This window comes from Lacerta agilis, chromosome 1, assembly GCF_009819535.1.
Source record: "Lacerta agilis isolate rLacAgi1 chromosome 1, rLacAgi1.pri, whole genome shotgun sequence".
In the NCBI taxonomy this organism is placed as follows: Eukaryota; Metazoa; Chordata; class Lepidosauria; order Squamata; family Lacertidae; genus Lacerta; species Lacerta agilis.
This window is the reverse complement of record NC_046312.1, coordinates 117,651,917-117,665,961: the sequence shown is the minus strand read 5'-3', so window position 1 is coordinate 117,665,961 and position 14,045 is coordinate 117,651,917. Positions and strand designations below refer to the sequence as shown.

Sequence of the window (14,045 nt, the reverse complement as noted above, 5' to 3'; positions counted from 1 at the left end):
AAATGATAAGTAGGTAAAATTGATGCATAGGTTCATCAACTGTGGTCACTTCCCTCCATATCAAGGTCAAGGGATGAGGGATATGAAATAGATGGCTGCCTCTAAAAGTGGTGTAGGATTTGTGGTCTGCAATTTTGTTTCCACTAATGGACGAGGCCCAGTTCAAGGTATTAGTAATGGTGTACAAAGCCTAATAAGACCAAGCAAAGTACTTAAAGGCACACTACCTCTGATACTTTCAGCTATCTGCAGGGTAAGTCCTGCTCATGGTGGTGTTGATGGGCATGGCACTGGCATGGGTCATGGCATTCTTGGCAATGGTTCACAATGTCTGGAACACATTCCTGACTGACATCAGAATTTCCCCTGCATTGCTGACATTTAGTTGCCATATTTATTTCCCCAGACTTTTTACTGCCTGGTGTTGTTTTGAAGGTTGTTATTGATTTTCTGTAATTTTAAATATTTTCAATGGTATCTACTATATGCTGGGCTCTGATTATAATAAAATAAAATGCACATTTGGATGCAAGTGTTCTTTAGTTCTTACAGACTCTGAATGTCATCTCAGAAATGGGATGTTCAGCAGTGAATTATGTTGTCCACCAATGTTTGAGCAGAGATGCACCTAACTGCCAACTGTTAGTTGGAAACCAAGGACAGGAGATGATCCAATCCTCACGTCTTTGTGGTTCATGACTCACTTAACTCACACCTATTTCTATCACATTGTGCTACTCATGCTGCCCAACAGGTGCAACTGAATCTTGCACGACCTATCTGAGCTACAAACAGCTTAGAGTTCTCTTTGTGGGAGATTCTGAGGTCCTTATCTTATTCTGCTGGGGCTGGGAACCTGTGAAAAAGTAGTTATGAATACCAGAACCTCTTCCTGTACATGGATGAAGCAGGACCCTGGGCAGTTCCCAGCAATTCCTGCCAGCTGAGTTTGGGATGATGTTTCAGCAAAGGCTTAAATCAGGGACGGCAAATCTTTGGGCCTTCCTGATGTCATTGGATTCCAACTGCCCTCACCCACAAGCAGCATGGCCAATGGTGAGAGATTTAATTTAATTTTGTGTATTGCTTATATCCCATGTTTCCTTACTAGGGAAAGCGCAAAGTGTTAAACAGAAAAATAAACACAAAATATTACAATAATCAATAACCATGCCCCCATGTAAAGATGTTTTATTTGAGGTTTTGGAAGGTCGCATCCCGGGAGGGGTTGTGGGGAGGTGGGATTCGAGAGTAACCATGCATTCTGAATAAACCAGAAGATATAATTCAATGGGTTAAATCCCAAGAAAACAAGCTGAAGTATTAATGAAATGATCCAGAGAAACAATGCTGGGAGCAGAATGATATCACAAAACCATTTCTCCTCAAATTACAGGGCCAATTTATCAAATTATTGGTGGAAATTGTGTTTCTTCCCAGCCCTAATTGCAGCTATTTGCACCTTGATCCTAAATCTGTTCACCTCAATCAAGGAAAGATGATGTGAATATTGAAGCAGGATCCTGTGTATGATGATACTATTCAAACTTTCAAAAGTGTGTTCTACTGGGTAACTGCTTGGTTTCAGAGTTATGTCAGCAAGTGCATCTCTGCTTGGGTTGGGCAGAGATACTGAATCTAGTCCTCCACACTGCCACCCCTAAACAGGTGACAGGTGTGCTGTCAAAGGATACCACACAAGCCAGCTGTCCTGGATATATATATATGCACAAGGAGATTGCTTCTCAACAGTAAATGTCTTGTCTACTACTGCACTCAATGACCTGTGTATAGTGGTCATTACGTGTTTGTTCCCTGTAATGTATTTAGTATTAGGATGTAAATGAGATTCTATCTCCTTAATTACTTATACCACCTGAACTCAAACATAATCAAATTAATAAAACTTGCATATGTAGACTGGTTAGGATTTTGGTTTTAAATTCTTAACTATTGTCTTTTCAGTGGTGTATTTCACAGTTCATTTTAAAAAATCCATATTGTTAAATAAAATATTTGAGAACAATTTTAATTTATAATAGTGAAGTCTTTACACTTATTAAATGTTTTCTTTTTCAATTATTGGCCAGCCTTTTTAGATATGGGAAGGATACATAGACTGATTCACAATAAAAGCAGCAGCTGATTCACATTTAAGAATGGTAATACTATCTTTTGATACTGCTGGCCATGCTCCTTGGAAATATTCTTACAGCCTGTGAGGAGATACTCTCTATGGAATAGTCAGAAAATCAGCTCACCCTTGGCAGTAACAAAATGCGGTCTAGCAACTTATGAGGGACATGGCTTTAACATCTGACAGTTAGATTCATTGTTGGTTTAGCAGCCAATCATTGGTTTTGACGACACAAGTCTAATGAAGGTTGGAATATAAAAAGCCCTCTTGGAATATACATGATTCACCAGAGTGGTGAGTTGTCTCAGATTGCATTTGCCTTCAGTGATTCACACAGTACGGAAAGATTAAAAAAGAATCAAAGGAAGGAGAAAGGAAGGAAGGAAGGGAAAGCACTGCACTGAATGTGAGATCCTGCAGAAATAAAAAATGTATCTTTATATTTACCTTTTCATGTTAATCATACCTGGTCCAGTGGATCTTAATGAAAGTAATCAGGCAAATGAAAACATGGAAAAAGATGGACTGTGCAACGCATGTACATGGAGGCAAAGTACAAAATCTTCAAGAATAGAAGCTATAAAAATTCAGATCCTCAGTAAACTGCGTCTGGAGCAAGCACCTAACATTAGCCGGGATGCTATAAGGCAACTTTTACCTAAAGCTCCACCACTGCAAGAACTGATTGATCAATATGATGTCCAGAGAGATGACAGCAGTGATGGCTCTTTGGAAGATGATGATTACCATGCTACAACTGAAACTATTATTACAATGCCTACAGAGTGTAAGTACGTTTATTCCTTTATAAGATACTACTCTACTGACAAGCACTTGTCTTAGCACTAGAGACCAACAATCTCCTTTTGATTTCATCTAACAAACTGCTTGTGGAAGCATGCAACAGAGGGATTTTTTTTTAATTGAATCATGTTCTACTGACAAGTAATTTTTCTTTTAATGGTATTTTCCCCTTTAAATACAAACTATTCCATGAAAAGCATTTCTAACAATTAACTTGTTTATTGCTGTTGGTATGTAAATCAGTTATTTAGTTAATCAACCTTATTATTTCAGTAATTTATTGTGCAAAAGTAAAAAAGGCATATTAATGCATCAGTTTGCATTAGCAAACCTTTCGGGGAACACTTTGTTTTTAGAAGTTCCTGAAAACAGGGGGTAAGGGGGAACATCCATGTAACTGACCGAATAAAATATTAAGGTTCAATGTACTAATATATTTTAACATATTTTCACATACAGATATATAAATTTTAACTGTGCCAAATATTCTGTATGGAAATCGTGCAGAGGTAAAATAAAACGAATTACATTTACAATGCAATTCATAATATCAATAATTATAATATTATGCACTCCCCAAACTCCTACTTTTTGTATTTTGGTGCTTATTCACAATCATTCTTCTGATCTTCTGTTGCACTGGCACAATTTTTTAATTATAACAGAGGTTTTGTTTCTTCTTCCTTACACTTTCTCAGCCAATCATGTATCACATAGTGAATGTGATAGCATCACAGAACGAATTAGATTTGGCTACCTAGTGTTGTCAGTGAAGGCAAAAAAACCCAGCCCGAACCCCAAATTCAGCTCTAGCTGCACCCCAAAGTAACTGGTTGAATTAATGTACTGGAAGGAGCCCAGGTCAAACATTAAACACTTCCCACTATAGTGCTGCCTTCAGATGTCTTCTAAAAGTTGTATACAGTGGTGCCCCGCAAGACGAATGCCTCGCAAGACGAAGGCATTCATCTAGCGGAAGGCTGCCCCGCAAGACGAATTTGTCTATGGGGCTGCCTCGCAAGACGAAAATTTTTCGTCTTTTTTTTCCGTCTAGCCTGCGAAAGCGCGGCTGTCATTGCCACTTCGCTAGACGAAAAACCCGCTAGATGAAAATTTTCGCAGAACGAATTATTTTCGTCTAGCGGGGCACCACTGTAGTTATTTATCTTTTTGACATCTGATGGGAGTGTGTTCCACAGAGAGGGTGCCACTGCCAAGAAGGCCCTCTGCCTGGTTCCCTGTAATCTCACTTCTCGCAGTAAGGGAACCGCCAGAAGGCCCTCAGAGCTGGACCTCAGTGTCTGGGCTGAACAATGGGGGTGGACACGCTCCTGCAGGTACACTGGCCTGAGGAGGTTTAGGGCTTTAAAAGTCAGCACCAACACTTTGAATTGTGTTTGGAAATGTACTGGGAACCAGTGAATTATATGAATTATATGGTGATATGGTCCTGGCGGACACTCCCAGTCACCAATCTAGCTGCCACATTCTGGATTAGTTTTAGTTTCCGAGTCACCAAGTCAATACACAAACATGTGTCCTGTTGAGGCAACATAGTACCGAGAGGCAACATTCCTGTTCTGCCAAGGTGTGTTCTGCGGCGAAGATGTTACCAGACAGGAAGGCTTGGTTGAGTTGTCAATACACCTGGAGCCACATACTCTCTCCCCAACAAACGTTTTCATGCCATTTTGCATTCCCGCAAAACACTAAACATGACGGGTACTTTCTGAGTGGCAATAATGTTCACAACACTCAGTCTCTGTGCTTAGCTCTAACATACATTTGCTTTCTCCTAATCTAATTATTTTGTCCACAATTGTTAATTAATACAATATATACTGATATATTAACCACATTATTAATCTAATGCACTCATTAATGTAGCACTTAATAAATGCCAATGGTGCTACATTTTAAATAATGAAATGTTCATGCACAGCTCTAGGAATTCTATTAGTTGTGTTAAGAAGGAATGAAGATATTTACTGAATGAGCAGATTCTTAGTTATCTTCTTAGTGCTGAGCATCTGCCATGGCTCCTATCAAGTATCTTTTGCACAGCTTATATTATAGTATCTTATGTTCTTCATTAGCTGAAGTATTTGGCTATGGCAGCTGTTTTCGGAATAACACTTAAGGCGATGATAAAATAAAGTAAAAGGACAGCTTGAGCACACACGACTTAGATTTGCTACCAGCAACAGTGGCATAAAATATTCAAGAGGAGTGAAATGGTTATTTTAACATTTCTTTTGGAAAGAATAATCAAGAATTTATGTTTTAGAAATTCATATTTAAAGAAACATGAATTAATTATTTGTGCTGATTTATCAAAAACATTGTAGAAAATACTTTTATTCTATTTATTCACTCTTCATTGATGGCATTTTAAAAATGCAAAAACTTTTTGGTAACTTAATATGAAAATGACTTAAGAGTACATGTCTACTCAGAAGTAAATCCCCTGTGCTAAATGAAGCTTACCCTGTGATTAGGACTGCAGCCTTAACATATTTTTACTCCAGGCACAGGAACTTGGGTCTGCAACCACATCCCAATTAGAAGCAGGTCCATGCACAGAAAAGAATGCTATTGTAAATCTGTCCTTTATATTGCTGTCTCTGGAAAAAGCCACTCATATAGGGGCTCTTTGTGGTACATGAGTGCTAGAATGCATCAATATGGGATATTATTTTATACTAGATGTAAGGAGAGTTAAAATGTATCAAACAGCTTATATAATCTCACTGTAGGCTAAAATAAAATTTCCTACTATATTGCAATTCCTAGTCTCACAAAGTAGGTCAGAAAATTAAAATAAAGTTATTAACAATACATTTTGTTGCAATGCAAATGAAAGCAACTTGGTTTCTGCTATACTTGTTATAGCTTATTCACAACTCTACTATATGTAATTAAAATAGAAATAACACTAACAAAACTTGAATGTTTGCCATTCGTTGTGTTTTAAGTGGATGTTATATGTCACAACCACTTTCAGGCTGAGTACACTGTACAGTGTGTTCAGTACCCTTGGTAATTTTGACTAGGGGGTGGGGAAAGAGAGAGAGACTTTATTTCAGAGAGTGATTTGTACAGCTGGACAGTTAGTATAACTACACAGACTCTCCAAGATTCTTTGGGTATATTCCTTTATTATTTGTTTTCTTTTTAATAATCAGTATAATTTTAAAAGTTCGGCCTGTCCTTTTCAGTAGAAATCAACTTAATCACATAGTACAAACATGATATCATATTCATCATATCCACTTAGCAGTCCATGGAATTCAATGGTATTTACTTCCCAGGTAAATGGTATAAGATCAAAACATAAAACACAATACAGAAAAAGCAAATAGTGAAATTATATATATACATGAATCATTTTCACCTAAGTCCTCAAATAAACAAGCAGTTCCTTAAGATTTCAGTGGATTTCCTCCAAGAAAGTTCTTTTGAGTACTGGAAATTAAAAAAATATCCAAGTTTGTTTTTTTAAGTTTCTTTCTTATTCTATGTTCAATGTTTTGCCCCTTTTCTTTTCCTCTTACGATTTGCCTTCATATGGCCACTTATTTTGTGATCATGTTTCTCTTTTTTATTGCAAGCTAATGGAATCATTGTGTTATATTGGTAGATCCAGATTTAGTTAGCTGCATGTAGGTATCATTCTAATCAATATGAAAACTTAGTTATGGCTTAGATCCCACTGAAATCAACAGAACCTAGATGCAACTAATTTAGTCTGGACTCTGGACCGAACCTTATGGAAACTATGAGGTGCTTTAGAGACTCCAGAAGGTGGTGGAATACAAATTAAATAAATATAAATAAATACTGGATCCAAGGCCACCATCTATTGACAAGGGAGAATTTTAAATGTAAAAAGTAACTGGACCTACTCCAAAATAACACTGGAACAGCAGACTTTATACATGGAACTATACAAACTGTGCTTGGGGATCTCTATGCGATAAGGGCATGGATTTATTATGTGTTCCTTATTACTGGATATGCACTCACTCAGATTGGTCATAAATGTTTGCTGCACATCAAGAGGTTGTGGGAGGGGTATAGCAAAATTTTGATGAAAGTATTGGATATTGATTAAAATGGGGCAAAGTGTGAAGTAGTTGTGGTGGTTAAAAAAATAAGAGTGGTATACATCTTAGATGGTCACATGAGATGAGCAACTGTTTCCACTGCAAACTGTAAGTCACTGCTAAGAAATTGTCTGAAGATGTTATAAAATGTTTACATGTTTTCTGATGTTTGCAAACAAGTAATATTTTCTATCCATTTGTTTATAGCTGATTTCCCTATGGCAGTGGAAGGAAAACCCAAATGTTGCTTCTTTAAGTTTAGCTCCAAAATACAGTATAATAAAGTAGTGAAGGCTCAGTTGTGGATATACTTAAGACCAGTCCAGAGGCCTACAACAGTATTTGTACAGATCTTGAGACTCATCAGACCCATGAAAGATGGTACAACCTCTACTGCAATTCGATCTTTGAAACTTGACATGAACCCAGGCACTGGTATTTGGCAGAGCATTGATGTGAAGACTGTGTTGCAAAATTGGCTCAAACAACCTGAATCTAACTTGGGTATTGAAATCAAAGCTTTGGATGAAAAAGGAAGAGATCTTGCAGTAACTTATCCAGGACCAGGGGAAGATGGTTTGGTAAGTTTCACTTGGAAATTTTGCAGGAACTTAATTGTAATTCATTGCTTAAAAGGATGTTTCAAACAAATGAAAGAGGAATTTACAAAAGCTGTGATTATTAATGCAGTGTGAAAGCTCCAGCAAATTAATGATACTAGGAGCTGGAAATTGTCCTCTGTGCTCCAGCAGAACAACTAAACCAGAATTGTACATAAACTTCATGTAGTTTTTTGCCTGTAATTGGATTAACACTTATTTTTCAGTTCCTCAAGCTGAGTGCTATATGGAAGGTGCTTATATAGGCCATTTTTAATAGTTAAAAATTAATAACACCAACAATTTGGGTGTTTGATGTCTTAATGCCTTCTAACAGGACAATGAAAAAGTTTATGACTAGGAGCCAAAGAGTTCCTCTTTGTATGTGTCCAAGAGCTTGAACATTCACAGTGACATTTTAAAATTTTGTCCTTTGGGTAGTACACTGTATAACAAATTGTTTTCAAAACCATTCTAGGTTTTTTGTGGGGTTTTTTAATAAATGGATTGCCATGTAACATTGTAGCTGCTGCAATTCTTCTAGGCTTTATTTTATTTTTACCCCTCTTCTCCTTACACATAAAGACCCCCCTCCCCCCAAAGTAAAAAGCAGGCAAGGTTGTTTTTGGTAACAAGGCTAGTTACATCATCACCATTACAGCTCTCAAATGCTATACAATGTTTATAAATATATATTTTGTGTGTCAAATGTCAATCACTTTACCACAATACTATTCCTTTTTTTTATTCATAGAATCCATTTTTAGAGGTCAGGATTACAGATACACCAAAAAGATCACGCAGAGATTTTGGTCTGGACTGTGATGAACATTCAACAGAATCTCGATGTTGCCGTTATCCGCTGACTGTGGATTTTGAAGCTTTTGGATGGGACTGGATAATTGCACCCAAAAGATACAAAGCAAATTACTGCTCTGGAGAATGTGAATTTGTATTTTTACAAAAGTATCCACACACTCATCTTGTACACCAAGCAAATCCAAGAGGCTCAGCAGGCCCATGCTGCACACCTACTAAGATGTCCCCAATAAATATGCTGTATTTCAATGGAAAAGAACAGATAATATATGGAAAGATACCAGCTATGGTGGTAGATCGTTGTGGGTGCTCATGAGTTCTTCATTAGGTTTGCTACTTCATAAAATATGGAATCTATGAAAAGTATTTCCCTTGAGCATTTTTTGAAACTGTGAATTTTTGTACAATAGGCCTACCTCTGATAGGCTATACTCTAGGCTATTGTAAAGATTTCGTACCAGACAAGCTACAGTATGTGAATTGAAAGACATTTTTATGCAAGGGCTGGTTAAAAACCAGTGAAAAAGATAAGCTACAATCAAACTCACAGGATTTCACAATGAATTTCTTATTCTGGGAAGGTATTTTTTTCATTTATGCAAACAACATAATCATATACAAGTTTCAGCAGGTAGAAATAGAAAAAGGCAACCTCTTTGTATTCCAGAGAATGAAAAGGAGCAGGCTATTAAATATAGTCTGAACAGTTGAATTCACTGTTGTACTTGCATTAGAGGATATATTTGTGACGTATAGAGTGAACAGAGTACCAGTGATTTTTTCTCAAACACTTGAATTGAATTTAGAGTATAAAAACTGATAAGATGAAATTCCACAAAACAGATAAGTTCACAGATTAGGGTAGGTACATTTTGTTTCCATTCCTTTTATAATTAGTATGTTCATTACTTTCTGCCAATGGTGCTATCATAGTAGACTTACGATCCAGTCCCAAGATTTGCTGCAGGAACCAATAAGTATTTTGGATGGGATGTACCAACAGCTAGATTACAATATTGTCACAAAACTGGATATTGTATTGGAACTGCAGACACCAGGAGATCTGAGGTTCTGACAGCATTGTCTGACACGACAATGAATCTCCCTCTCCTAAACTACAGTTTGTCATTTACAATAATTTTTAAAAATTACTTTAGCAGACAGCTGTATTACAAATGATAATGGCAAGAAATTGTTCTTTATTGTACGACTGTTATAGCCCATATTGCAACATTACAGTTTGCACTATGATAAACCAATTGAGAGAATTCGTAAGTACAGTACTGTAAAAATAAAACATGAATATTTGTGTAATATAATATATATATATATATATATATATATATATATATATATATATATATATATCATATACACACACAATATTATATTGTAAATAAATGTGTTTTTGAGTTACTATGACTATACCATATATATGATGCAACAAATTTGGAATAACTCAGATTAAAATTACACTTCCATCAATGATATAAATAAGTTATTTTATTATTTTGCAACAAATATACCCAGATTCAGTATTTATTCTAATGCTCTTGAGAACACTGTTATATAAATGAAATCACCCTAATCAATGATTGCTTTACCCACTTGTTGTATACTTGTTGCTTATATAGGTTCTGGGGTTTTTTTCTTTTAAAATTAATGAGTGAGCCTACATGTAAGAGTTTCATATGCACATGACTTAGTGCAGGGTTTGCCAACCTGGTGTCCTCCAGATATTTGTTGGTCTCCAACTCCCATCATCCCTGATCATTGGCTGTACCAATCAGGTCTGATGGGAGTCCAACAACATCAAGTGGCTTCACCTGAATTAGTGGATCAGAGCAATGGCAGGCATAAGGTTGTAAACAATGGTATCCATATTAAACACAAATGCCCTGAAATTAATCAATATGACTAACTTATGTCCAGTAAATTCAATGGGCCTAATCTGAGTAGAATTTAGTCTGCTGCAACCAACTATTATTGCCAGATCAACTATGTTAGCAGTATATGTCAGGAGATATTGTGGGCTGAATCCAAAGATAACCTTTCAGGGATGGAAGGGAAGGGCTGTTTACTTTGTGTTTAAGCACTGCATGAGAAAAGAGAAACTAAGTCCCAAATGTTCCTTCACTTGCACAACAGCATGAACAGCCTCTCATGTAAAAAGTATGAGAACGGGTAAAAAATTTACCTGTTAATAGCATTGTGTGAACTGTGGCATAAGCTTCTGTACAAACCTTTGCAGAACAGCACTAGTGGCTGTTTTCCTTCACTCAACATTCTTTGCATTCAGTCCTATGTATCATTGATTCAGTTAAAATCTTAGCAATATACCAACACACTGTTGATAGCACAAACCCATATATTTTCACTAACTGTATTTTTCTTATGAGCTAGAATCTTGCAAAATATTTTATTACCTTCATTTTATAAGTATGTAATAAACTTTAATTTTCATGTATTACTGTATATTTTGCTCAGCATAATCAGTAATTTTTAATCAAAACCAAGTTTAGAAATCTATTTCCTATTAAGAAACTTTATTTTCAAATGTGAAAGACAATTGAAAATACAAACCTTGTTCAATAACCACTATAATTTCTGTTAAAATATTTTCACTTTTGTATAATATCAAAACTCTATTTGTTGTATACTGGATTTCAACTTATCATTGTGTGTGAAATTACAGCAGAATATCAGTCTCTGGGTTTTCTTCTTTCCCCCAGCTATGAAATAGCTAAAATGCCAATTTTCTACTTATTTTTATTTCAGTGGGATTTAAACAGTTTTGTGGGTTGCACAAAGAGGCCACAGTTCAGTGCAGTTAAGATCCACTGTCAGAATCCATGAAATATAATGCATACATGCAAAGCACTTCCCCTTGTACAGTTAGCCTAATTATTTTCTCTACTCACAACAGCACCTCCTCAAGCATAACAGAATGTCACTATGGAAGGTCCCCTGACCTTGTGCATAGCTATCTACATGGGAGGGGCTAAATTTAGGAATAGCATGACTGAGAAGTCATTGCGCATGTATGGAAGATCACACATGGCCCTTTGTATTGCAGCCATAGAAATCAGTGAGACTTAAGTATAACCCTGTAGTGTACTGAAGCCAGAATGCAATATTGGAGCATATTAGGTATATTACAATATGTTAGGTGAGACATGTGGAGCATGCAAAACACACATTTTCCCATACACATATAAAACAGGTTTGAGTAGCCTGCTCTTTACACCATGGGTAGTTAACCTGTGGCCCTCTAGATATTGTTGGGCTACAACTCATGTCAGTCCTGCCAACTTAACTAATGTCACAGATAATGGCAGTTATACTTCCCCAAAATCTGGAGGGCATTAAATACTCTTGTAGTACACAAAATGGAGTACAAGGAACAAAACCGACCCCTCACCTGGCCTTACTTTGCTGTGCTCCCTACCTGGTTCACTTCCAGTACCAAAGCCAAGCTAAGAAAGATTTGCTTAAAAGCTACAAAATACAGCAAGATAACACATGGGAGTGCTTTAATATCACTTCCCCCACATTTTCCATTTTTTGTCAAGTGTCAAGCCCACACCCCTGTGAGAAGGGGCCATGTTTAACAATTGTGTGATGCTCATGTTTTAGCAATTGTGTGTGCCTTAGCCATAGTTGTGGTCTAGCCCATTTTTATGTAGACATTCTTAAGGAATAGGCCCTGAAAGCTAAACATAGAAGGAATGCATAAGAAATCTTGGCAGATCTCAGATGTCTAGATAATGCAAATCTAGAAAGCACGTTAGCAGCTAGTAATTTGTTTAAAAAACTAGAAACATTTTGATCAAATGAATTCAATACATAGCACAGGTCCTTGATACAATGGTAGCTGGTGTTGCAATAAATTATATATACAATCTATGATAATAAAATAGGTCCTTGTCTTAAAGCTCATGCAAATGACAAGATCTTACACGTCTCTTCTAATAATGAAGAAATATGGGCCTAAGTGAGATTTATCGGTGTTTTCACTGCCAGCTATAGCAAATATACTTGACATACCGAGTTTCTAAAACCAAAACAATACACACAAACACATTGCTTCATCTTCATTACACTACTATTCAGCATGGTTCAGTAGAACTGTGCCAAACGATCTCAATGGCAGTGAAGGAATATTACATAGATGCTTTTTGGCTGTGATAAGATGTTTGCTGTGTCATGATGCTATTGCCATGTGGTATTACTACACAGCCTGGGTAATGGGCCATAGAGAAAATGCCACTCATTTCATTGCCACTGATACATGCCACAAAATGCAGCATCTTATCTCATATCCTAAAAATAATTTCCATTAGTTGTGATTTCTTACAAGTGATATGGCAAAAACAACTTGCTAGTTCAGTGTAAGCTTTTATTTGAAAATGTTTTTAATAATGTCAAAATTATTTTCTATAGTTCACATTGAACACACTCCAAGGCTTTCAAACCTTTTCTCCAGTTTGTAATAAAAGACCAAGAAAAAAAGCAGACTCCCTAATTTCCAAGCTACAGTACCCAGGCAAGATAATTTACTTTCAACATCAATTACATCAGGTCTATGAAATTCACATCTTAGTCAATCATCCTCATGCAATTATTACATAACTACATACAGAAGGAATGAGAACTTTTTCTATCAAGGAGTACATTAGGAGCAATCTGCAAGGGGTCGTATGCTGATAGTGGGTGGTGCCGAAACCAAAGGTGGTTCTCTTTCTGCAACACCCCTATTTCACTCTTTCCACCACCCTCTGTTTTCTTAAACTCCCTTCTTCTCCTTCCTCTGACTTCCCCTTCACACACTCACCACCCCAGTTTTCTCTCTTCTCGCGTACCTAGGTTCCGTTGCACCCTTTTCAAAGAGCTGTATTGCCACCCACCCACCACCCTGGACCAGAAACTCAGAAAATTTGCTTTTCGTCACCTTTCGCACTCCACCATGACTTTCTCCCAGAGCAACAGGGAGCGGCCCAGAGAGCATATGGATAGGCAAACGGGCTCATAGCCACTCTGAACCACAGTGGAGAGGTGCCAATTTTGCACCCCTTCCCCGAGCTTGTGCCTTTGGTGGTTGCCAACCTCACCAACTCCTAGGTATGCCCAAGCAGAGGGACCGGACTCTATCTACCCTGCATGTCATTAGGCTGAGGGATAAAATATTCCTCCACCCTTGGCTTTCCAGTATCCATTCACTTTCTCTGACCCTTTATCTCTGGCCACTGCTTCTCTGACCCTGCCCAACTATAATTTTCCTGAAAGGCCACATTTCCTTGGGAATAATCATGTAATGGCATGCAGCATAAAACTGCACAACATCTATGTCACTATTTGAAGCAAAGCAGCTGAAAGGGTCGAGCAGATTAAGGATCTAACATTTATTTTAAATTGAATTTAAGAATCACAAAGGATAAATGATGATGGGGCAAATATTAATTATAGAAAACACTTAAAATTATAAACCCATTTTCTTCCCAAAAAATTAAGTAAAAGTACACTGATTACATTGTGGATAGGATCTTAAAGGTGAAGGAAATTGTGAAATTTTCACATAAT

General features: G+C 36.9%; 1 protein-coding gene and 1 long non-coding RNA gene across 2 annotated transcripts in view; one reads left to right on the top strand and one right to left on the bottom strand.

Annotated features, from left to right (window-relative positions):
* Positions 1-14,045, bottom strand: part of LOC117057851 — a 63,170-nt gene that overhangs the window by 24,930 nt on the left and 24,195 nt on the right. The gene's annotated exons all lie outside the window — the stretch shown is intronic.
* On the top strand, positions 2,117-9,796 carry MSTN (myostatin). The gene is made up of 3 exons (XM_033168684.1): positions 2,117-2,924; positions 7,255-7,628; positions 8,401-9,796. The coding sequence occupies exons 1-3, from the start codon at positions 2,567-2,569 to the stop codon at positions 8,779-8,781; spliced, it is 1,113 nt and encodes a 370-aa protein (XP_033024575.1). The 5' UTR covers positions 2,117-2,566; the 3' UTR covers positions 8,782-9,796.

Coding starts and splice junctions, on each gene's coding strand:
- MSTN (XM_033168684.1), top strand. CDS start 2,567: ATGTATCTTTATATTTACCTTTTCATGTTAATCATACCTGGTCCAGTG. Junction 2,925..7,254: donor TATTACAATGCCTACAGAGT/GTAAGTACGTTT, acceptor ATTTGTTTATAG/CTGATTTCCCTATGGCAGTG. Junction 7,629..8,400: donor GACCAGGGGAAGATGGTTTG/GTAAGTTTCACT, acceptor TTTTATTCATAG/AATCCATTTTTAGAGGTCAG.